The 26,682-nt window shown below is 42.6% G+C and overlaps 1 protein-coding gene across 4 annotated transcripts in view; it reads left to right on the top strand.

Moving 5' to 3' along the window:
* The window catches only part of sec24c (SEC24 homolog C, COPII coat complex component), a 35,225-nt gene extending 19,622 nt beyond the window's left edge, over positions 1-15,603 (top strand). For all 4 annotated transcript variants that reach the window (XM_029764603.1, XM_029764604.1, XM_029764601.1 and 1 more), the window contains 7 exons: positions 4,452-4,548; positions 9,263-9,547; positions 9,816-9,934; positions 10,136-10,315; positions 10,492-10,677; positions 10,782-10,871; positions 13,977-15,603. In XM_029764603.1, coding sequence (XP_029620463.1) covers positions 4,452-4,548; positions 9,263-9,547; positions 9,816-9,934; positions 10,136-10,315; positions 10,492-10,677; positions 10,782-10,871; positions 13,977-14,117 — 1,098 coding nt within the window. In that variant the 3' untranslated portion in view covers positions 14,118-15,603. The remainder of the gene's footprint in view (positions 1-4,451; positions 4,549-9,262; positions 9,548-9,815; positions 9,935-10,135; positions 10,316-10,491; positions 10,678-10,781; positions 10,872-13,976) is intronic.
* The last annotated feature ends 11,079 nt before the right edge of the window (positions 15,604-26,682 follow it).

Genomic DNA, 26,682 nt, shown 5'->3' with positions numbered 1-26,682 from the left:
GACATGACCACAGTCAAATTTCCACGTGACTGGGCCTCGCAGTGCTTGAGGCTTCATTACAGACCCGGGTTGGATCCCAGGCTGTGTCGCAGCCAGCCGTGACCGGGAGACTCACAAGGCGGCACACAACTGGCCCAGCGTCGTCCGGGTTAGGGGAGGGTTTGGCTGGCCGGGATGTCCTTGTCCCATCTCTCTCTAGCGACTCCTCGTGCCGGGCTGGCCACATGCACAGGGATTTCGGTCGCCAGGTGTACGGTGTTTCCTCCAACACGTTGGTGTGGCTGATTTTTTTCCAGGTTTAGTGAGCAGTGTGTCAAGAAGCAGTGCTGCTTGGCAGGGTCGTGTTTCGGAGGACGCATGGCTCTCGACCTTCTCCTCTGTAACTACCATTTGGATATCACAAAATTGGGGAGAAAAAGGGGTAAAATATTTTTTTTTAAATGTGATATCCCCCCAAAAATATATAATTCTAATTAAAATCATGTTACCTGTAAAATCACAGTCATCTCCTCTTATGCACTCTGGATGTGTTGGTAGTACCCATCTTGATAACGACCAGCTAATGGACTGGTACTCAGGGCTCTATTGTCCCTCTAACCACTCTGACATCAATGCAAATGCTATTGAAATTCACATCGAACTATTATCAAAACAGTATCATGATTTTAAAATGCAGTTAGCCTACTTTTTTTTTTTTGACCTGACTGTGAATATCAAATTGAAGAAAATAGTTCAACAACAGGTTGAAACTGAGCGAACAACATGGTCGTTGTGGATGTTTCAAAGTCAAACACAACTAAATGGACAACGCTTTCTAAGGTGACGATTAATTCAAAGCATTCAAGATGTTGCATTTAGAACCGTATGCATATCAGAGCTTTAGGCCTATATGAGCCCAAGCCCACTTACTTTTTGTCTTCATTAAAATAATGATCGTGCAGTTATGCAATACAGTGCGTTCGGAAAGTATTCAGACCCCTTTTCCCACATTTTGTTACGTTACAGCCTTATTCTAAAATGGATAAAAAAAATAATATAATAATAATAATAATCCTCATCAATCTACACACAATACCCCATAATGACAAAGCAAAAAACGTTTTTTAGATCTTTTTACCAAGTTATAAAAAATAATATACCTTATTTACGTACGTTTTCAGACCCTTTGCTATGAGACTTGAAATTGAGCTCAGGTGCATCCTGTTTACATTGATCATCCTTGATTTTCTTTAAATTGTTCCAATCAAGTTTTAGAAAGTATTTAGTCCATTTTAGAATAAGGCTGTAAAAAGTGGTCTGAATACTTTCTGAATGCAATGTATATGTCCATTGCCTAATGGCCTACACATGGTGGAAAAACATGTCAAACAAATTGGTCTAGCCTATACTCACATTAAACAAATTCTAGCAATCTGACTATTATTATGCATACTGGATGGACTGGTTACCTCATGCTACACTCCAAACTTTCTATCCATGAATCTGGGAGAGAACGTAGGCCTAGGCGATGCTGTTGGTTCATTGATTGTGCAGGGCGGCTTACAGAGTTGGCCTACAATAATTCGATTTTGAATAGCCTAGTAATAGGGCATTTTTATATCTTCATAATTAATATGCGGACTAACTTCAGCTATACAGAATCTCACCTCCGTTCGTTTCCATGTCCTCTTTCCTTCATTCCTTTCTCGAGCGTGCAGAGAGAGGGCCTGTCAGCAGTTTATTTATGTTTCGTTGTGAAAACGTGTTAGTATTGATGCTTCCGAACAGATTTCAGTTGCTTTCCCAAATTTAAGCACTGGATGTCTTCAGGAACATGGTTGGAGAGCCCTTGGCATACATATTTTGTGCGGTATATTACCTGTCACGCAGCGAGAGGCTGCAGGCTCCTCAAACAGTGGTCGATGCGTGAACTGAAATAAGTTTTCTTATAAGCCCAGACATTTCTATATGCAATCCTGTGTGAAAGCAGAGTTTTGGTGGTTGCTACTAAAAGAGGATCCCAGCTGCTACTCTATTTATTTCTCAGCTGCTCCGCTATAAAACCAGAGTACCCAACTGCGTGAAAGCAGCCTCCATTTGCTATTCCAGTGCATACAGATGACATGTATAGTTTTCACCTGCCCCGTTCCTGCCCATTTTGATAATTTGGCTTTTCTAAATTGAAACAAATGTTACATATTAGTAAAGACAAGATTACGTTTGAGAATAGTCTGTTGGGTGAAACTATGATCACTTGAGAGAACAGCGTTTGCGGTCTGAGTCAAGGAACAGAGCGCAAGCTTATTTGTCAATAGCCTATTGTTGCAGCATGCACCCATACAGTATTTATGTTTTGGTTTCTAAGACATTCTAAGGTTTGTAGAGGTCGGCCGATTATGATTTTTCAACGCCGATACCGATTATTGGAGGGCCAAAAAAAGCCGATACCGTTTTTTATGTATGTATGTATGTATGTATGTATGTAATAATGACAATTACAACAATACTGAATGAACACTTTTATTTTAACTTGCATAAATAAAATCTATTTAGTCTCATAAATAATGAAACATGCTCAATTTGGTTTAAATAATGCAAAAACACAGTGTTGGAGGAGAAAGTAAAAGTGCAATGTGCCATGTAAAAAGGCTAACGTTTAAGTTCCTTGCTCTGAACATATGAAATCTGCTGGTTCAATATTCCCAGTTCTTCAATATTCCCAGTTAAGAAGTTTTAGGTTGTAGTTATTATAGGAATTATGACGCATCGACTATTTCTCTCTCTACCATTTATATTTCATATACCTTTGACTATTGGATGTTCTAATAGGCACTTTAGTATTGCCAGCCTAATTTCATGAGTTGAGAGGCTTGAAGTCATAAACAGCACTGTGAAGCAAGCATTGCTAAGAGTTGCTGGCAAAACGCTTTAAAGCTTGAATGAATGCTTACGAGCCTGTTGCCGCCCACCACCGCTCAGTCAGACTGCTCTATCAAGTATCATATCATAGACTTAATTATAATATAATAAACACAGAAATACGAGCCTTTGATCATTAATATGGCCAAATCCGGAAACTATCATTTCGAAAACAAAACGTTTATTCTTTCAGTGAAATACGAATCTGTTACGTATTTTATCGAGCGGGTGGCAACGCTAAGTCAAAATATTGCTGTTACATTGAAGGTCGTGCAATGTTATGTCATAATTATGTAAAATTCTGGCAAATTAGTTCACAGTTCGCAACTAGCCAGGCGGCCCAAACTGTTCCATATACCCTGACTCTGCTTGCACTGAACGCAAGAGAAGTGACACAATTTCCTTAGTTAATATTGTCTGCTAACATGAATTTCTTTTAACTAAATATACAGTTTTAAAAAAAAATATATACTTCTGTGTATTGATTTGAAGAAAGGCGTTGATGTTTATGATTAGGTACGATTGTGCTTTTTCCACGAATGCACTTTTTGTTAATTCATCACCCGTTTGGCGAAGTTGAAGTAGGCTGTGATTCAATGATAAATTAACAGGCACCACATTGATTATATGCAACGCAGGACAAGCTAGTTAACCTAGTAATATCATCAACCATGTGTAGTTAACTAGTGATTATGTGAAGATTGATTGTTTTTTACAAGATAAGTTTAATGCTAGCAGGCAACTTACCTTGGCTCCTTGCAGCCACAAGGTCCTTTTGATGCTGCACTCGCGTAACAGGTGCTCAGTCTGCCACGCAATTTCCTCGTGGATTGCAATGTAATCGGCCATAATCGGTGTCCAAAAGGGCCGATTACCGATTTGTTGTGAACTTGAAATCGGCCATGCCGATTAATCGGTTGACCTCTAGTTTGTATCATTCACAACTCAATCTAGCATATAGTACCTGTTTCAAATTATCACTTTTATGGTCAACATAGGCACTTCATATGTGCACTCGCTCCGGAATAGGGAAAAATATCATCATGTTTCTTTAGACGTGCCTAAAATACATGGATTTATTGTGATGGACTTTTATGTAGATTTCCAAAGGCGTGCGTCAGCGGCTTGTGTGCATGGAGGTCTGGAGATGCTAAATATGTTAATTAATGGTCAATTACCATGAGACTGGCGGTCATTTTCGAGACAATAACCGGCTGACAAAATTTTGTGACCGCCGTAGCCCTAAGTTATCTACGATTTAATCACTCCTCGTTCATCTTTCAAATACCCACGTGGGTTTGTATGCTCCTGAATACCAATGATTAGATGGGAGAGGTGGGACTTGCAGTGTGCGTCTCAAATGGAACCAAGTTCTATTTTACCACAAGGTTGTTGACGCGCACGAGCGGTGTGGATGAAATGATTGAATAATATTTGAATACATTTTATTTTACAACTCTCGTGCACGCAACGCGGCGGGGCTCGTTTGGGTGTAACCGCGTCCACCCTTCACCTGTTACCTGCCTTCACTCACTGTCTGTGTGGTTTTTCAGGCCGAGACGGACCGTGAGCGGTTCCTGAATGATCTGCGGCGAGACGTTCAGAAGCCGATGGGCTTCGATGCTGTCATGAGGGTCCGAACCAGCACAGGTAAGTGTCTTGCTCTTTCTCACTTGCTCTCTCTCGCTCATACTGTCTCACACACTCACAATTGTTCTAATATTATTTTTTTCGGGGGGGGGGGCTAGATCAGCTGTAACCTAACAACTGTGGAAAAAGTTAAGGGGTCTGAATACTTTCTGAAGGCAGTGTGTGTGTGTGTGTGTGTGTGTGTGTGTGTGTGTGTGTGTGTGTACACACACACACTTTGTTTTCCTTTATGTTCCCCTAACCCAACAACCCTTCCCCTAATTGCAGTAAACTAGGCTTCAACTTCCAGCTTATCCATACTATATATGTTTTACGGACACAATGTAATAGTTATCTTTTTTTTATCCTTCAACTACCCTCAACCCCTCCCATCGCTGAAGAACATCTCGTTTTCATTTCTATTTTTTGCAATATATTTTTTACTGTGCTGTTTCATAAAAGTTCTGAACCTATATGCATTTTACGGACCCAGTACAATTTACATTTTAGTTATCTTGTTTTTAGTCCCACCCTTCAGCTCCAATCAACTCCTCCCATATATTTCTGAACACCATCCAGTTTTGATTTCTATTTGCCAAATATTTTTCAACTGTACTGTGATGTTTCACAAAAGTAAATTTAATGAAACATTTTTGCTAGAAGTATTATTGATCGATTGACTATGACTTTTTAAATCACCCAGCAGTGCTATTTACAGAGTTAGCTCCATATAAATGTTGCAATTCTTCAGCCATTCTTGAACCTGCGACCAAAAATAAGCTACATATGGACAGTACCAAAACAAATGATTTCAGGATTCTCTTCGCAGCAAGATCTGCAGAGCTGGGCAGATTGTATTCCCCATATCTATAACATTCTGTTGGTTGCAAGAATTCAGTATAAGTTAATTTAAAAAATTATATTTTTTGAATCCGGTGTTTTGTGTATCAGCTCATAAACCATGTGCCATGGAATTGGTACGTCAAATCTCTTACCAACTATTTTGCGATCTATAAGGCACAGCTGTCCAATTTTTTTGGTCCTTAAATGAAACTGGTATACTTTATTTATTTTTTAACAATTTTGGTCTTTAGTGCAGGGCCGACAGACGAGTTCCTAACTTTTTCCCCCTTCCACTTGCATCTTCCATTTTTGCGGTAATGCTGCAATTAGTTGGTAGTAATTTTGGATGGAGCAGACATTTCTATTTATTTGTGTTAGCTGCATGTGACAACTCCACCAGTCCTATTTATATCATTTACAAAGATATTATACCTTTTTTGTAAAAAAAATGTTTTATTATCAATTAGTATGTTTTGAGTTTAACCATAATATATGTATTATTTGATGGACTAAACAAATAACTGAATGTGAGAGGTTGTAATCTGAATAAAGGGTCAAAATGGCAGACTTGGCACAGAGTAACGGTTGGAGTTCTACCCTGTTACTGTCATTTTGAGCTTTGGATAGGTTAAGCAAAGCTTCTATTTAATTGAGATATTTCAAGTGTCTTTTTCATGCATTTCTAATTCAAGCCTGTTTTTATGAACTGATTCTTGAACAAGGTGTTAGACATTCTTTCTAATCTGCTAGAGAACCAGTTGGGTTTAAGTATACCTTCTGTATGACTGACACCTTTAGTGAGAGGTCTAATGCTTTAATATTTAATCATTTCTGCCCTCTGAATTCATATTCATTATATTAATAGGCCAGTTTTAATTGTATCTAGCTTGCCGTCCCAAATAAAATATATATATTTTTGTGTGTGTGTGTGTGTGTGTGTGTGTGTGTGTGTGTGTGTGTGTGTGTGTGTGTGTGTGTGTGTGTGTGTGTGTGTGTGTGTGTGTATGAGATCATAATTTGGTTGTAACCCAGAGGTTAGAAACAGTATCTAGATCATCTATGATGCTGTGGAGGGATCCAAATTGTGGATTAAAAAGAGAACATGAATCATCAGCGTACATTGACACCTTTTGTTTTTAATAGCTAACATTTCGCTGGCCATAATAAATGGATATGCTGATTAGTGGAAAACCTTGCACTACTCTTCTTGACAGTTGAATACTTTCTGAGAAGTAGCCATTATTTACTATTTTACACCTAGGGTAACTATACATAACTTTAACCCATTTGTATGAGATTCTCCAAAACTTAAATATACCAGGCATTTGTATATAAATTCCAGTCGTAGTTTATCAAAAGCCTTTTCAAGTCCCCTATGAACACCAGGCCTGGTTTCCCAGATTTTTCATAATGTTCTATTGTTTCCAGTACTTGTCTTATATTATCTCCAATGTATCGTCCATGTAAAAAACCTGGCTGATTAGAATAAATAATATCCGACAATACCCTTTTTTAATTATATGCGCTATGCATCACAACTAGGGGTGTGGCGGTTACAAAGTCGTCAGCCGTGGATTGTCTAGCAAGTAACTGTCGGTCTCACGGTAATTGACCGTTAATTAACACATTTATCATCTCCTGGCTTCCACGCACAGCCAACAAGCCACTCATGCACACCTTTTGGAACATCTACATTTGAAAAGTGTAATAAATCCATGTAATATAGCCTACACCTTCACAATATATCCAGTATTTATTACAGACAGGTCTAAAGAAGCATGATATGAAGAAAATGTAGTCTATTTCAGAAGAACAGAATAGCATACTCTGAATTGTTAGGCACCGATCTGGCTATGTCATATGGCTGTGGACTACACTAGTTCATTTAGCAGACACTATTTGGTTAGAATTCTGTGGCTTTCTTTTATAGTAGGAAGAATACAATTGAACAAAGCTGAATAAAATAGAAAGGATATTTTCTCCAAACGATTTGGAGTGCGCACATGCGGCTATTCTGTGTTGAGCGTTAACAAATAAATAGTTATTTGTATATGCTTAATGTAGTTAATGTAACTTTAGTTGTTCTCCAAACAACTAAATGAGCTCTGCTTTGTTTTTTGCGCCGGCTGTACACACATCAGTCACTCATTTACAATTTGACAAGCACTTGATAATGCCTAGAATTTCACGGTGGCATCCCCTTTGTGTGGCTGCAATGCACCCTAAAAAAATCCATACCTTTTGCGTTGTGCCCTTCTCAATGCGCTGCGAATCACCTCTCACTCATATGGCTATCCATCACGTGATTGGGTCTTTCTCACAGGCTACAAGTGAAGACCCACACATTTTACATTTACATTTTAGTCATTTAGCAGACGCCCTTATCCAGAGCGACTTACAGTAGAGTGCATACATTTTATTACATTTTTTTTTAAATACTGGTCCCCCGTGGGAATCGAACCCACAACCCTGGCGTTGCAAGCGCCATGCTCTACCAACTGCACGCTTCCTTATCCAATTCCGAGGTGCATATTGAAAATATTGGAAGAACTGTCCACATTTTCTTTTCGTTAGACAACTTGATGAGTAGGCCTAACGAACAGCATGTCAATCTACTGTCCCCCATAGTAGAAAAGTCGACATTCTATGCGAGAAATAAATATTCCAAACATAGTCTGGAACCGTTGTGGGTTGCAATAGAGCCCAAATGAATACAACCACTAGAATCAAAACTTTTTTTATGCAATGTGGCTGATGCAACAGATCTGACCGTTTAGCTTAAAATGTTGATCAACTATTAGGCTATTTCTTCACATTATAAGTGCAGCAATGCTATAACCCATTATCTAAAGTGACCGCAAATGCAATTATCCATGTGATGCTTTTATTATAAAGGGGGGGGAAATACATGTAATCTATGCACTTAAATAGCGAATGGAGGAAGCTTTTCCCATGGTTCATTTTCATGCCAGCCAGGTAGGCTATACTCCTGTTGTAAAAGAAGCAATGTGCTTATTATACGGAAAGTTGAGAAATTAATATAGTAGGCCTAGCCTATAGAAAACTGATAGGATCCTCACTCTGTTTTCTCTCGCAATTGCATAGCCTATATAAATGTTGCGCAACATGAGCTCTTGTGCTCTCAGTAAGGGTTTGATTAGATTTTGCATTGATGTCAGTGACTAGAGGGTCAATAGAGCCCTAGCTTGTTTTGGTAGGCTACTAATGACCAGCATCAGAGCTTGGAGAAGCCTAATTATCGTGACTAAACGGTCACGTGGAATTTGACTACCTTCATGACTCGTGACCGCCGATGTGGCGGTAGTACGGTCACCGCAACAGCCTTAGTCACAACACTGAAGTGTAAGGGGCCTCCAAGTCTTTATTTACCACTTGGTTTCTGTTTCAGTAATAATGAAATCAGACCTTGTTGAGTATCTGATCATCTACTATTTTTATAGGAGTGGTTAAAACATGCTTACAACGGTCCTCTGAGTACATCAACAAAGGATTGGTATACCTCCACTGGTATGCCATCCAGCCCCAGACTTAAAGGCTTTAATTGCATCTAAGTTCATCCTCTATAATTTGGCCTTCACATGAGTCTTTCTGTACATTTTACATTATTAATAGAAGAAATAAAATTGATACAGTTAACTTTGTTTTGTGGAGATGGAGGAGACTGAAAAGAAAACGTATGCTTAAAGTACTTTGCTTTCTCTTTCCAAATATTGTTTGGTGAATTTCATGAAATGTTTGGTGGCATTTCTATGATGACAACTTTATTCTATGTCTCTCTGGAACAATTTGTATTGCCGTCTGTCTGTACACACACTCACTCTTCACCTAGTGGTGTTATTCACTGCCGTCATAACATCCTCTCCTCCTCCAGGTATCAGAGCGACGGATTTCTTCGGCTCGTTCTTTATGAGCAATACGACAGACGTGGAGCTGGCAGGACTGGACTGTGACAAGACTGTTACCGTGGAATTCCGCCACGACGACAAGCTCAGCGAGGACACCGGGGCGCTCATGCAGTGCGCGGTGTTGTACACCAGCTGTAGTGGTCAGCGGCGTCTGCGGGTCCACAACATGGCGGTCAACTGCTGCTCCCAGCTCGCCGACCTCTACCGGAACTGCGAGACGGACACAATCATCAACTTCTTCTCCAAGTATGGTCAGTATCACACGCTCACTATCCGTCTGTCCCCCTATGCCTCCGTCTATACAGCCGTGAAATTGGATAGTATGTTTCGAGATTACGTTACCAAGAGAAAGAATGTATAAAGATCAGCAGGGGTCCAATCACCGAACACCTACATCTACGTTCGATGTGAGATACTGTAGATGTGATTGATACCAGTAGGATTCAAACCAACTTAAGGGCTTTTCTTTATGTCCGGAAATGGAAACCAACGGTCCTTTTTCTCTGTGTCTGTGTGTAGCGTACCGCAGCATATTGAACACCCCCACCAAGACAGTGAGAGACACCATGGTGAACCAGTGTGCCCAGATTCTGGCCTGCTACCGCAAGAACTGTGCCAGTCCCTCATCTGCCGGACAGGTCAGTGACACATGCACGATACACACATTCCCCCCCCAACACCATTCACAAACACTGTACACATACATACACAAACACTATACATTCACCTCATTACCACCCACACACTGCACCTTCTATGCCAGTCAGATCGGTCACTCTCACACACCCCACCCACCCCAAAAACTTACACACTCAATCCCTTCCCCTCTCCTTTTGTAGCTGATCCTACCAGAGTGTATGAAGCTGCTGCCGGTCTATCTGAACTGTGTGTTGAAGAGCGACGTGCTGCAGCCGGGAGCTGACGTCTCATTGGACGACAGAGCCTACCTGAGACAGCTGCTCAGCTGTATGGACGTATCAGAGAGCCACATCTTCTTCTATCCCCGCCTACTGCCCCTGGTGAGAGACCCTGCTCTCCAACTCGCTCTCTTTCTGTCTCTCGAATTCACTTCAATCAGCCTCATTTGGCATGACAAGGCACCATCTTACTTTGCTGAAGCAAACATGTAAGAACATATTACGTCAATGTGAAATCAGTTTAAATCGTGTGTTAATCGAGTACCTTTCCATCTCAGGTGAAGTTGGATGGAGGGTCGTTGCCAATGGCAGTGCGTAACTCAGAGGAGCGCCTGTCGAAGGGCGGAGTCTACCTCCTGGAGACAGGGCTCCACCTCTTCCTGTGGGTGGGAGCCAATGCTCAGCAGGAGCTGCTTAGCAACATCTTTGGAACGCCCACCTTCAGCCAGATAGACCCCAACATGGTGAGACACACACACACACAGACTTCAACTTCTTACAAATCATTGTCTTGATTTTAAGTGTGTGGGTGTGTTGCTATCTCCTAAACGTGTGTGTTGTGTTCCAGACGAGTCTGCCGGAGCTGGACAACCCATTCTCCCAGAGACTCAGAGAGATCATCGACTCCTTCAGATCACAACGGTCACGATACATGAAGGTCAGACTCCACTACCTCTCTTTGTCTCTGTCTCTCTCTGTCTCTCTCTCGCTCTTCTCTTTCGTTCCCTCTGTATCTTTCCGTCTCTATTTCTGTCTTGTCAGGGTTCAATACTGCGACCAAAACAGTCACGTTGCAACCGTTTGACTTGTCAGTGCAACACACATTTTTAATTGGCATGCATTACACCTTTTGTGAGACTAACTACCTACCACATGGACACACTTCATACGTGTGTTTGTTTGGATAAAGCTGTCTATTTAATGCATGACAACTGAAATCTCTTAACTCATTTCTACCAGCATGTCATCTGTACAACTAGAGGCAAAAAAACTCTAGATCACCTTTACTCCACACACAGAGATGCATACAAAGATCTCCCTCATTTGGCAAATCTGACCATAACTCTATCCTCCTGATTCCTGCTTACAAGCAAAAACTCAAAGGAAGTACCAGCGACGCTGAATCATCAAACAGGCAGTGTCAATACAGGACTAAGTTCGAATCGTACTACACCGGCTCTGATGCTCGACGGAGGTGGCAGGGCTTGCAAACTATCACAGATTACAAAGGGGAAACCATCTTGCGAGCTGCTCAGTGACGTGAGCCTAACAAACAAGCTAAATGCCTTTTTTATGCTCGCTTCGAGGCAAGCAACAACAACCCATGTATGAGAGCACCAGCTGTTCCGGGCGACGGTGTGATCACGCTCTCTGTAGCCTATGCAAGTAAAACTTTTAAACAGGTTAACAGACGGATTACCCTGATGCGTACTCAGAGCATGCGCTGACCAGCTGGCAAGTGTCTTGACTGACATTTTCAACTTCTCCCTGACCCAGTCTGTAATACCTACATATTTCAAGCAGACCACCATCGTCCCTGTAACCAAGGTAACCTGTCTAGATTGCTTTCGCCCAGTAGCCCTCGCATCTGTAGCCATGAAATGTTTTGAAAGGCTGGCCATCCCTTACATCAACACCATCATCCCAGACACCTGAGACCCAGTCCAGTTCACGAACCACCGATGACGCAATGTCTGTTACACTCCACACTGCCCTTTTCCACCTGGACAAATGGAACACCTACGTGAGAATGCTGTTCATTGACTACTCAGCGTTCAACAGCGTAGTGTCCTCCAAGCTAAGGACCCTGGGACTGAACACCGCCCTCTGCAACTGGATCCTGGACTTCCTGACGGGTCGCCCCCAGGTGGTGAGGGTAGGCAACCTCACCTCTGCCACGCTGACCCTCAGCACAGGGGCCACACAGGGGTATGTGCTTTGTCTCCTCCTGTACTCCCTGTTCACCCATGACTGCGTGGACACGCACAACTCAAATACCATTAAGTTTGCCAACATTCACGACGGTGGGAGGCCTGATTGACGATGATGAGAGCCTATAGGGAGGATGGCAGTGTGGTGCCAGGACAACAACCTCTCCCTTAATGTCAGCCAGACAAAATAGATGATCGTGAACTATACGAAACGGCGGGCCGAGCACGACCCCATTCACATCGACACAGCTGTGGTGGAGCTGGTCGAGAGCTTCAAGTTCCTGTGTCCACATCACTAAGGACCTTTCATGGTCCAAACACACCAACGCCATCGTGAAGAGGGCACGACAATGCCGCTTCCCCCTCAGGAGGCTGAAAAGATTTGGCATGGGCCCTCAGATCCTCAAACAGTTCTACAGCTGCACCATTGTAAGCTTCTTGACAGGCTGCGTCACCGCTTGGTATGGCAGCTGCTTGGCGACCGACCTCAAGGCGCTGCAGAGGATGGTGTGTACGGTCCTGTACATCACTCGGGCCAAGTCTGGGACCAAAATACTCCTGAACAGCTTCTACTCCACCCAAGCCATAAGACTGTTGAACAGTTAATCAAATGGTTACCTGGACTGTTGGCCTTGACTATCTTTTTTGCACTGACTCTATACACACTCACTGGACTTGACCCACACACACATACTACTCTGACACATACGCTCACACACACATGCACATTTTGTATTACTTTTTAACTCTGCATTGTTGGGAAAGGGATCATAAGTAAGCATTTCACTGTAGAGTCTACACCTGTTATGTCCGGTGCATGTGACAAATAAATTAGATTTAGATTTTTAGTCAGGCAATGCTCGCATTATTCTAACAGATTCAAATCATGTGAGTGTCAATGCATAATGCTGTTAAGTCCTATTTAAAACGAGCATTATTCTTAGTGGGAATGCATACAATTTGAAGGGGGGGTTTTCTTATTTTTTTCTGTAGGCTATTACAACATTTAAATATAAAATGTAGGACCTTAAATTACAAATCAATGACTCAAATGTATTTATAAATCCCTTTTCTACATCAGCAGTTGTCACAACTAAGTGCTCGAAAAAGTCCTAAAGTCCTTGACTTTGACTTGCCAATGTCAGTATGAACCCTGTATAGGCTAGTTGCCCAGCCCGCAAATGAAAAATAAAATCACAGGCTATTGAGATGATGCACGCATCATTCGCTTTCCTGTAAGATTTTTAAAATGTATTCTGGCCAGTAGTTTTGTTGGCACTGGCCCGGGTGGGTCACTAGTAAATTTGAATGAATGTTAGGCCCTACTCGCACACGCAGGGCTCATGTCTACTACGTTGTGAAGCCGTTAGCGATGCTGCTAATGATCGCCTGACCGTTTTCAGGTAGATGGGGAAAAGCAATTAAAAGGTAACTACAAAGTAGCCTATGCATTCCTGGCAGATTCATGATTATTTGCATCATCCAGTCACCATTTGTTTTGAAAACGCCACAAGTGCCCTACAGAAACATCACTTCGCTGAATTAAAGGGTAACTACACTGAAATGGCTACATTTCTCAGCTTTTTCCCCAGACCTACAAAATGGTCCCCTGATGTGGTTTAAGCATTGTTGTGGACTTGGAACATCCAATTTTGTGGTTTTTCTATTAAAGTGAGATTTGAAAGTGAAAACATTAAGGAAAAAAAGAGGACAATCGGTCCTCCTCCCTAGTTTTACATTTTTTTTCGAAAAAGGAGATCCCTGGTTGTAGTACAGAAGCATAAGGTTGTGTGTGTGTTAACATCTCTTTCTCTCTCCACACGTGTCTGTAGTTGATGGTGGTGAAGCAGGAGGACAAGGCGGAGCTAATCTTTAAGCACTTCCTGTGTGAGGACAAGAGCACCAGCGGAGGACCTTCCTACGTCGACTTCCTGTGTCACATGCACAAGGAGATCCGCCAGCTACTCAGCTAGGACCCTGATTTCTGATCCTTCAAACCTGACCCCGGCACCTCTCAACCCCCCCCGATGCGCTTTCTTTTATTTACCTAATAAACTTAACCCCTCCCCCTCTGTCAGCGAGAGGCCGGAGACACATACACAGCCTCGTGGCAGATTCCGTGTGTGTGTCCTCATACGACTCTACTATTCCTAACGTCAGGCTCTAAAACAGCTGGAGCTGATCCACTGGCCAATGGAGGTGTGTGTGTGTATTTTGTGAGAGTGTGTGTGTGTGAGGGAGAGAGTTGCTGTTGATTGTAGTAGGTGTTCTGTCTAACACTAGCACTGAAAGGCTGTTGTGGGTGTACCGGCCGCTGGTAGAAACTCTCTTTTTGTATGATTCAGACCCAGTAGAGCTGAAGATGACAAACTATACATGACATGAAATAAATGTTTTTTTTTTTTTTCCATCTCTAGAATTATTTTTCTATTTGTCTTATTCTCTCTCCCTCAGACATGGCCTCGTGTGTGTGTGTGTGTGTGTGTGTGTGTGTGCGCACGCTCTGACTTACAAACACTATTGAGGCAATAGGAGAGAGAGAGGAGTATATAGAGAGAATCTGTGATTTGAGGTTAAACTCCCAATAAAAGTCTATGCATCTAATCATCCAGAGGCGAGGGGTTTGAATGTTCAACCAGCGTGGGGGTCCCACTATGACTCACACAGTATAGACTGTTTGGTTGAGGTGTGTGTCATGTTGTTAACGTGTGTATCAGCTCGACACCATTCTCTGACATGATGCCTGTTTGTCTTCCTGTCTGTATTGTCCTGTTGTGAAGGGAAGGAGTGACTGGCTGTGCTTCTCAAAAATGAGGTCAGCCAGAGAACGAGTGATGAGAATAATGGTGGGTCGCATGGTCATGTTCAGTAGGCACGAAACAGGAGAAAACGATTTGAAACGGGGAAGTACTTTTGTTTTGGTTTCCGTTGCAGAATGTTTTTGCTACGTTGTACCCTGCTGAACACGACCCTGCGCTCCACATACAGCTGTGTCTGAGTTGTCCCACACTGTGGACTGTCTGCTATAGAACCTCAGTTCATATTTACACATATAACCTACGTCTATAACCTGTACAGAATTAAATCCTCCGTTTTAAACACCTGCGTCAAATGCTGTGGTTTGTCAGTCCTATCCGTCGCTGCCGCTCACACAAAAGCAGTCCCGCTTTTTGTTTCCCGTCTAGGTGTGCAGCTTAGTCTGTGTGTGTGGCGGTTCTGGAGGCAGATCCTGGTGAATTTCTCTAAACGAAAGGAAAAGAGGGATCCGTCGATACAATACTGACTTTCGCATTTATTTTCATTCTCATGTCTTAACACAGTGTTGGCGTGCTGCCCTCTTCTCTGACCCATCTCTCTGTTGAATGGACCTTCTTTCTGACTGACTGATCTTAAGTTTTCCTTTTCTGTTTTTTTTGTCAGTGCCTCCTGGACTGTTAATAAAGTTATTGAATCACCATGCCATGCTTCTCGCATGCCTGCTCTCATTGGCTTGTCGGTGCTATGGTTACAGTAAGGGAATTTTTTCCTAGCCAAACTGGTTGTCACTCATAAATTGCACCTGATTAAGACTGATCAAAAGTTGTGCACTATATACAGTTGCAGCCAAATATATTGACACCCTTGAGCTTTTCTTAAATAATTCCCTATTCTAAAGTGTTGGTTTCCACACCTTTTATTGGATTTTCAACATTGCAGAACCAAATTTATTTTTGTCTGCTTAAGGTATTGGTAACCCGGAGATAGTATTTGGTTGCACAGCCTTTGGCCAAGAACTGCAGACAAATGTTTCTTGTAACATCAATGAGCTTGATGTGCCTTACTACTGGCAATTTGTCCCACTCTTCAGCAGCAAACTGTTCTAGGGATGCCCTCCACCAACTGCTGTTTTCAGCTCTCGCCATAGATGTGATTTACATCTGGACTCTTGGCTGGCCACTCTAGAACAGTCCAGCGTTACTTCTTGAACCATTCCTGGGTACTTTTTGATGTGTGTTTGGGGTTGTCCTGCTGGAAAACCCAGAGCCTTCAATGGAGACACATGTTTTTGGACACAGGGTTGAACATTGGACTCAACACCAGATATTCTGCTGATTTTCAAGATGCCTTGCTCACGTTTAAGGCCCCCAGTACCAGAAAATCAACCCCACAGTATTACCAAACCACCCCCATGTTTGTTTGTTTGTTTGTTTGTGTGTGTGTGTGTGGGGGGGGGGGGGGGGGGGGGGTTCAGAAGTTCAGCAGGAGGGGCTTCCTATGTCTACCAACGACCAAATTTTTTATTTTTTTATTTCACCTTTATTTAACCAGGTAGGCAAGTTGAGAACAAGTTCTCATTTACAATTGCGACCTGGCCAAGATAAAGCAAAGCAGTTCGACAACATACAAAAACACAGAGTTACACATCGAGTAAAACAACATACAATCAATGATGCAGTAGAAAAAAAATAAGACTATATACAATTTGAGCAAATGAGATGAGATAAGGGAGGTAAAGGCAAAAAAGGCCATGGTGGCAAAGTAAATAAAGTATAGCAAGTAAAACACTGGAATGGTAGATTTGTACTTTGAAGAAAGTTCAAAGTTAAAATATAAATAATATGGTGCAAAGGAGCAAAATAAATAAATACAGTAGGGGAAGAGGTAGTAGTTTGGTCTAAATTATAGATGGGCTATGTACAGGTGCAGTGATCTGGGAGCTGCTCTGATAGCTGGTGCTTAAAGCTAGTGAGGGAGATAAGTGTTTCCAGTTTCAGAGATTTTTGTAGTTCGTTCCAGTCATTGGCAGCAGAGAACTGGAAGGAGAGACGACCAAAGGAGGAGTTGGCTTTAGGGGTAACCAGAGAGATATACCTGCTGGAGCGCGTGCTACAGGTGGGTGCTGCTATGGTGACCAGTGAGCGGAGATAAGGGGGGACTTTACCTAGCAGGGTCTTGTAGATGACCTGGAGCCAATGTGTTTGGCGACGATTATGAAGCGAAGGCCAGCCAACGAGAGCATACAGGTCGCAGTGGTGGGTAGTATATGGGGCTTTGGTGACAAAACGGATGGCACTGTGATAGACTGCATCCAGCTTGTTGAGTAGGGTATTGGAGGCTATTTTGTAAATGACATCGCCGAAGTCGAGGATTGGTAGGATGGTCAGTTTTACGAGGGTATGTTTGGCAGCATGAGTGAAGGATGCTTTGTTGCGAAATAGGAAGCCAATTCTAGATTTAACTTTGGATTGGAGATGATTGATGTGAGTCTGGAAGGAGAGTTTACAATCTAACCAGACACCTAGGTATTTGTAGTTGTCCACAAATTCTAAGTTAGAACCGTCCAGAGAAGTGATGCTGGACAGGCGGGCAGGTGCAGGCAGCGATCGGTTGAAGAGCATGCATTTAGTTTTACTTGTGTTTAGGAGCAGTTTGAGGCCACGGAAGGAGAGTTGAATGGCATTGAAGCTCGTCTGGAGGGTTGTTAACACAGTGTCCAAAGAAGGGCCAGAAGTATATAGAATGGTGTCGTCTGCGTAGAGGTGGATCAGAGATTCACCAGCAGCAAGAGCGACATCATTTATGTATACAGAGAAAAGAGTTGGCCCAAGAATTGAACCCTGTGGTACCCCCATAGACTGCCAGAGGTCCGGACAGCAGGCCCTCCGATTTGACACACTGAACTCTGTCAGAGAAGTAGTTGGTGAACCAGGCGACGCAATCGTTTGAGAAACCAAGGCTACTGAGTCTGCCGATGAGGATGTGGTGATTAACAGAGTCAAAAGCTTTGGCCAGGTCAATGAATACGGCAGCACAGTATTGTTTCTTATCGATGGCGGTTACGATGTCGTTTAGCACCTTGAGCGTGGCTGAGGTGCACCCATGACCAGCTCTGAAACCAGATTGCATAGCGGAGAGGGTGCGGTGGGATTCGAAATGGTCGGTAATCTGTTTGTTGACTTGGCTTTCGAAGACCTTAGAAAGGCAGGGTAGGATGGATATAGGTCTGTAGCAATTTGGGTCAAGAGTGTCACCTCCTTTGAAGAGGGGGATGACAGCAGCTGCTTTCCAATCTATGGGAATCTCAGACGACACGAAAGAGAGGTTGAACAGGCTAGTAATAGGGGTTTCAATAATTTCGGCAGATAATTTTAGAAAGAAAGGGTCCAGATTGTCAAGCCCAGCTGATTTGTAGGGGTCCAGCTCTTTCAGAACATCAGCGGAATGGATTTGGGAGAAGGAGAAATGCGGGAGGCTTGGGCGAGTAGCTGTGGGGGGTGCAGTGCTGTTGAATGCAGTAGGGGTAGTTAGGTGGAAAGCATGGCCAGCCGTACAAAAGTGCTTATTGAAATTCTCAATTATAGTGGGCTTATCGGTGGTGACAGAGTTTCCTATCCTCAGTGCAGTGGGCAGTTGGGAGGAGGTGTTCTTATTCTCCATGGACTTTACAATGTCCCAGAACTTTTTGGAGTTTGAGTTGCAGGAAGCAAATTTCTGTTTGAAAAAGCTAGCCTTGGCGTTTCTAACTGCCTGTGTGTATTGGTTTCTAACTTCCCTGAAAAGTTGCATATCGCGGGGGCAGTTCGATGCTAATGCAGAACGCCACAGGATATTTTTGTGTTGGTTAAGGGCAGTCAGGTCTGGAGAGAACCAAGGGCTATATCTGTTCCTGGTTCTAAATTTCTTGAAAGGGGCATGCTTATTTAAGATGGTGAGGAAGGCATTTAAAAAAAATAACCAGGCATCCTCTACTGACGGGATGAGTTCAATATCCTTCCAGGATACCAGGGCCAGGTCGATTAGAAAGGCTTGCTCGTTGAAATGTTTCAGGGAGCGTTTGACAGTGATGAGTGGAGGTCGTTTGACCGCTGACCCATTACGGGTGCAGGCAATGAGGCAGTGATCGCTGAGATCTTGGTTGAAAACAGCAGAGGTGTATATTGAGGGCACGTTGGTTAGGATGATATCTATGAGGGTGCCAGTGTTTGCGGCTTTGGGGTTGTACCTGGTGGGTTCATTAATAATTTGTGTGAGATTGAGGGCATCAAGCTTGGATTGTAGGATGGCTGGGGTGTTAAGCATGTCCCAGTTTAGGTCACCTAGTAGCACGAGGTCTGAAGATAGATGGGGGGCAATCAGTTCACATTCATTTGGTGTCCAGAGCACAGCTAGGGGCCGAGGGGGTCTATAGCAGGCGGCAACGGTGAGAGACTTGTTTTTGGAGAGGTGAATTTTTAAAAGTAGAAGTTCATATTGTTTGGGTACAGACCTGGATAGCAGGACAGAACTCTGCAGGCTATCTCTGCAGTAGATTGCAACACCGCCCCCTTTGGTCGTTCTATCTTGTCTGAAAACGTTGTAGTTAGGGATGAAGATTTGAGTTTTTGGTGGACTTCCTAAGCCAAGTTTCAGACACAGCTAGGACATCCGGGTTGGCAGAATGAATGAAACATTCAAGAAAATAACACCCTCCCTACAATCAAGCACAGGGAAGAAGGTTTGATAATGTTGAGTTTCTTTGCGGTCTCTGGTACTGGGGGCTTTGAGCATATGCAAGACATCATGAAAACAGCAGATTACCAAGGTGTTTTGGAGTGAAATGTTCCACCCGGTGTCCAAAAACGGTGTCTGTTGAAGGATGGAGTGGCCAGCGAAGAGTCCAGATCTAAATCACATCTATGGCGAGAGCTGAAAAAATCAGTTGGTTTTGGACACCCCGCAAACATTCAAGAATTAGAGCAGTTTGCTGCTGAAGACTGGGACAAATTGCTAGTAGAAAGGTGCAACAAGCTCATTGATGGCTACAAGAAGCATTTGTCTGCAGTTATTTTTGCCAAAAGCTGTGCAACCATGTACTAGCTACAGGGGAGCCAATGATTTTGTCCATGCCAATTGTCTTAAGTTTACCATTTTAATTTAGAAAATAAAATGGTTCTGTGAAGTTTTTTTTTTTCAAGTTATTTGAAAAGAAATACGGAATTATTTTATAAAAGTGTCAATCGGTGAGCTCCAAAAGTATTGAGACTGACCATTTTTGTTGTTTTGGCTTTGTACTCCAGCACTTGGGATTTGAAATGATACAATGACTGAGGTTAAAGTGCAGACTGACAGCTTTCATTTTCATCCATATCTGGTGAACCTTTTAAAAATTACAACACTTTTGTACATAATCCCCCCCTATTTTAGGGGATCAAAAAAAAGACAAATTCACTTGTGTTTGAGTAGTCAAAAGTGTATTATTTGGTCCCATATTCCAAGCATGCAATGATTACATCAAGCTTGTGACTCTACACATTTTTGGGATGCATTTGCTGTTTTGGTTGTCTTTCAGATTATTTTTTATATCCAATAGAAATGAATGGGAAATAATGTATTGTTATTTTGGATTCCATGTGTGTTATGTCATAGTTTTGATGTCTTCACTATTATTCTGCAATGTAGAAAATAGTCAAAATAAAGAAAAACCCTTGAAAAGAACAAAAGGGGGATACCTAGTCAGTTGTCCAACTGAATGTATTCAACTGAAATGTGTCTTCCCCATTTCAACCAATCCCTCTGAATGAGTAGGTGTGTCAACTTTTGAATGGTACTCTACAAAGAAGTGAATTTGTCCCAATACCTTTGGTCCCCTAAAATGCGGGGACTATGTACAAAAAGTGCCGTCATCTCAAAACGGTTCGTCCGATATGGATGAAAATACCCTAAAATGAAAGCTGACAGTCTTAGCTTTAGCCTTGTATTCATTGTATCATATCCAAAGTGCTGGAGTACAGAGCCAAAACAACCTAAAATGTCTCACTGTCCCAGTACCTTTTGGAGCCCACTGTATTTGGCTGCAACTGTATAGGGATCCTAGTAGGTAACGGCTGGGTGAAAGGTCAGGCAGAGCACTGCTACTAAAGCCAACACTAGTCCAGGACCAGGTGGAGCTAATAAACAATGTTACAGAACAATAGTAAAACTCTTGCTTCGTTAAAAGCATGTACTTTAATCCGATTATCATTCATTTATCATCACATTATCAGTCGGGTCTAGTGTGGTTCAAAGCACATATGTGAATATAGGTTTAGGGGTTACGTTATCTTTGTCATCTCCCTGAAGTCTCAGGTGTTCCTCCAGGGAGGCTATTCTACCTGACACGGGGACACTGACGAGTCCACCCAGCCTAGCCTAAACCCTGGATAGAAGGGCTCAGTGAACGTGGAGTGGAACGTGTGCAGGTGGGTCAGTGTGTTAGAGGAGACACTGTAGAAGGACAGAGTGCCAGTCTAGATACACTCCTACTATTTTTAAGAGAGAGGAGACGGTTATGGCAGTGCTCTTGTCATTGTGCCATGTAGTGTAGCTGTCATTAGAGCAGTTCAGACTCCAGGACACAGGGCTTCATCCAAAACCAGCAGTCATGTCCCTCCTCTCCTGCTGATCCCACTCCACTCTGTCTCCCGATAGCAGCGCCCAGTCAGACCCTCTCTACACAGCAGCTTCCTCCAGTAGTCAAATCTCCCTGGGCGATCAGGAAACGGCTGCTCTTTCCCTCGCGTCACCTTCCTGTTCTCCGCAGACAGCGAGAGCTCTCTGTGTGCTGTGTTTGGGTCCAGTCTGAGGTCACAGGTATCTGGGAAAAAAATATGAAACTCATAGTAGAATATCACATACCCATACTGTACATACTCACATCTCTGTGGTCCTGGTCTGATCCTGAACTCAGCGCAGTACGCCACACTGTCAGAGAGAGAGGCAGTAAAACAGGGCTGGGATTCACAGTCTCACTCAATCCCAAACTGAGTTAATGGCTTTTTTTTCTTTTTTCTTTACACATTCATTCTTTCCTAAGTTTCCTCAGTTTACAGTGTGGATCTTCCATTACAGAAGAGAGAAGCTTCACTCCTGAGTCTCCTGTGTGATTGTAGCTCAGGTCCAGCTCTCTCAGGTGTGAGGGGTTGGAATTGAGAGAGGACGCTGGAAAAGCACATCCTTCCTCTGTGAAAGTACAAAGTGAAAACCTTTAAACAAAAAGAGAAAAACTTTTAACATTTTAGCTGCCTCTAAAAGTGGTGACAAGCAAATATTACATTTATATACTTGTTTTCTTATCAGTATAACCAGACTGTTTATAAAACACTCACCTAACTATCTCCAGTTTACTGTCTGGACTGCCCAGTGTTTACAGTTTACTGTCTGGACTGCTTAGTGTTTACAGTTTACTGTCTGGACTGCCCAGTGTTTACAGTTTACAGTCTGGACTTCCCAGTGTTTACAGTTTACAGTCTGGACTGCCCAGTGTTTACAGTTTACAGTGTGGACTTGCCAGTCCAGAAGAGAGCAGCTTCACCCCTGAATCCTACAGGTCATTGTCACTCATGCCCAGCTCTCTCTGGTGTGAGGAGTTTGTACTAAGAGCTGTTGCCAATGCTTCACAGCATCTCTCTGTGAGTTTGCGTCGATTCAGCCTAAGAAATATAATGGATAAACTCAACTCTTAACCTGACTAAACCGAAAGAGTGAGAAGAGTGTGTGCAGTGTCTGTTGATGTGATCCGAGGTATTGCTGTTGATTTTGTACTCACAGGGCTGTTCTGGAGGCTTTGATTACCGGCAGCAGCCTCAGAAGACCCTCCTCTGATCTGGAGTATTTCTTTAGGTCAAACTCACCCAGTTCCTCTTCTGAAGTCAGCAACACAAAGACCAGTGCTGACCACTGTGCAGGTGAGAGTTTGGCTCTAGATAGACTTGAGCCCAGGTGGCTTTGGATCTCCTCCACTAGAGAATGGTCATGTAGTTCATTCAGACAGTGGAATAGATTGATGCATCTTTCTGGAAAGGGATTCTCCTTGAAATTATCTTTGATGTGCTTGACTGTTTCCTTGTTGGTCTGTGATCCGCATATCCTCTGAGTTAGCAAGTCTCGTAGGAGAATCTGATTGGACTCCAGTGAGAGGCCCAGAAGGAATCGGAGGAACGGGTCCAGGTGTCCATTCACTCTGTATGGCCTTTTCCACTGCTGCTTTGTAAAAGCTGGTTGAAGATGAATCTCTGAATGGAACATTTTTAAAAAAGGATTGCTGTTTGGCTAATAGATTCACATTGTCACTGAAGAATATGAGAAACACATACAGAGCAGCCATAAACTCCTGAATACTGAGATGGACAAAGCAGAAAACATTTCCCTGGCTCAGGGTCAGTTCCTCACTGAAGATCTCAGTGCACACTCCTGAGTACACAGACGCCTCCCTGACGTTTATGCCACACTCTTTCACGTCTTCCTCATAGAAGATCAGGTTGCCTTTCTCCAGCTGTTGGAAAGCCAGTTTTCCCAGGGACTTGATGCTCTTTCTCATCGAGTCAGGGCCAAGGTTTCCTCTTCTGTGAAGCATATGACACGTCTTTCTCTTGAAATACCAGGAAATGTGAGTACATCTGTGTCAGGTTCTTGGGCGTCTCTCCACTCTCTGCTTTTACCAGATTTTTCTCCAGAATGGTGGCTGCGATCCAACAGAATACAGGTATGTGGCACATGATGTAGAGGCTTCTTGATGTCTTTATGTGTGTGATAATTCTGCTGACCAGGTTCTCATCACTGATTCTCTTCCTGAAGTACTCCTCTTTTTGTGGGTCATTGAACCCTCTTACCTCTGTCATTCTCCTCTGTCTGATTGTCTGCTGCAAGTCGGGAGGTTATCCAAAGTTGAGCAGAGGGAAGCAGATTCCCCTTGATGAGGTTTGTTAGCAGTACGTCCACTGAGGTTCTATCAAACAATACGTCATTGTTGTGGAAGTCTAGAGGAAGTCAACACTCATCAGGCCATCGAACACAAAACCTGATACTTCTTAAAAATCAGTAGAGAAGCTCTATAAAACTCGTTTTTTTCTTGCTCATCAAATTCAGCTCTCGAAAAGAAAGAGGAAATATCAACTGTAGATCTTGATTGGCTTTTCCTTCAGCACAGTCCAGAATGAACTTCTGCACTGAGACGTTTTTCCCGATGTCAGCAACTCCCTTTTGTCAGAACAGTTCTGATAGGTTGATCGTGTCCAGGTGAAGGTTGAAAGATGTCATTGCATTTGATTGATGTTTCTTGTGTTGCTGGTCTCCTGGATGCTGTCTCACCTCATGTTCATTACTGAGCTTTGTACGTCTGTGTAGACCAGTGGCGATTTTTGCATGTACATCTTGTTGGGGCAAATTCCCCAACACATGGTTTGATGCATGCTAGCAAAGCCACTACACAACACTAAACAATTAATGAATTGCACTATAACGGTGACAAACGGTGCCCACAAACGGTGCCCACAAACTGTTAGGGCCCACATAAAGCTGTCCCAACAGCAGAGTCCCAACAGCAGAGCTTTCTTTTCAGCACCATGGATTGAATCCTTACCACCGCTACACCTGGCTATCAGCGGAGCCTTGTCTGGCAGCGAAATAGTTCATTCAGCCTCATTTACTGCCTTTTAAAAAAACATACCTGGTATGGCTGACTTGCTTAAACAAATGTGGCTTCTACTGACAATTGAGATGTACTAACTATGGCATAAGGGAACGATGAGCGGATAAGAGGCAATCCGTAATTTTGATTAAGACATTAACGAGCGAGCTAAGATATATTGACTACGTCTAACTATTTTTTTCAGCACTTTTGAAATGTACAGCAACATAATTCAGAACATGGGCCATTCTTACAGTATTCTCCCTGTACACCAAGTCAGAACCGTAGGATAAATAAAGTGGGCATATGAGCAGACAGTGAAAGCTCTTACAATATTAAATGATGACATTTCTCTAAAACAGGCTATAGGCTACATTTGCACCACCAAGTCAGAACAGTAGGCTAAGTTATGAGGGGGAAGGGGACCAAATTATTAGGGTGAGGCACATGGGCTACTAACAGCTTACTACACAACATACATTTAGTATTACTTTCTTAGCTACAGTATATATATCTCCCTGGCATATTACATCATTTATGCAGCAGCATACAAGACATTTCTGGACCCACCTAAAATGTCTTGTATGCTGCTGCATAAATGATGTAATATGCCAGGGAGATATGTATACTGTAGCTAAGAAAGTAATATGGCAGTCCTTCTTGTAGGCAAATTTTGTCATCAAAGTCTGGCATTGTCTGGATTTATGGCGCTTTTAAGACAACTGGGAACTCTAAAAAAACAAGGTTGAATCATGACGTAAGTGATCTTCAGATCGGAGCTCTTAAAAGAGGCCTGAGTTCCCGACTTGGAATTCCGAGTTGGATGACCGTTCAAAATGTATTTTCCCAGTCGGAGCTCGTTTTCTTCCTAGTTCCCAGTTGTCTTGAACTCACTGAAGTCTGAGATTTCAGAGTTTCCAGTTGTTTTGAACACAGCTAAAGTCATAATGGATTGATAGCACAGACAATGTATCCAACCTTTTCTGGCCCATGTTTCTGTTGCATGTGAATGTTTATCCTTTTAAGCTTGGAAAGAGACCCTTAAACCCAGACTTGGACCACACACCCTCTCCACTGAATAGCAGGCTAATGATTGCTTTGCAACGCTTGCAGTTAGCCACTGATTCCTTCCAAACCACTCATTGTTGAATTTGCGATGGCCGATGAGCACCGATACGTTTTATCTATAATTTCTCTTCATCTGACAAAGATTGAAAAGGATTTGCTAGTAGATTGTTGACTTGATTCATGACGATGACAGTTAGCCTAGCTTTCTAACTAAGATTTTTGACATGATCAGTCCAATCAAAGCTGCGGTAGATATAGTGGGATTTGACGTAATTTTATCTGTGGCCAATGACCTTGAGCCTTCTTGGATAGGCACTTCTAATGTAAATTATGGCAGTACCCAAGGGGCTTGAATTTTCGAGCTCTCCCCGTAGATTTTGTGGTGACGTAGTCTCCCCATGAGTGACAGAACACAGAGCCAATCACAGCGCAACTAGAGAACATGACCAACCCCTATGCTCCGTATTTTCCGCTGGTTTCCCCCACCACCACAGAAAGCACTGAGCTAGGCTGAAACACCTGCATTTTGTAGCTGCCTTACTCAAGAAAGCAAAAAAGAGACCATGTTAGTATGCAGCTTTATTAACTCAATTATTTTTTTCTGACATTGTTTGCAAACTGATATGTGACAGGTATTAATGCCAAAATAACATGCAAAACAGGCTTCAAACACACGGTAGAACCACCTTTTCAGATTGAGTTTGAGTTTTAGTTGGCACCTCTCCATGTATGTAAAATGTGTATGTAAAATGTGTGTACATGTAGCCGAAAAGCTGTAAAAAATTAAAATAAAAAAGCTGTGTCCTCCCTGATGGGTTAAAATATATATTTTTAAATAATAATAATACAAAAGTTGGCACCTCTCGATTCGCTCATCTGGTAAAATAAACAAGTGACAAACACAGTATACAAAGGTTCCTGTGTATGTACAATAGATGGTTCTGTGCATTATCCTGTAAATATTCCGCTCAAACTGAAACTGTTTCGAGACTGCAGTATAATAATGCATGTTTAGGGTTGTTTGATCTTTACATTTGACATTTTAGTCATTTAGCTCTTATCCAGAG

This window comes from Salmo trutta, chromosome 10 (genome assembly GCF_901001165.1).
Source record: "Salmo trutta chromosome 10, fSalTru1.1, whole genome shotgun sequence".
Lineage (NCBI taxonomy): Eukaryota > Metazoa > Chordata > Actinopteri > Salmoniformes > Salmonidae > Salmo > Salmo trutta.
The sequence above is the reverse complement of the archived record's forward strand: the minus strand, read 5'-3'. Positions and strand labels throughout refer to the sequence as shown.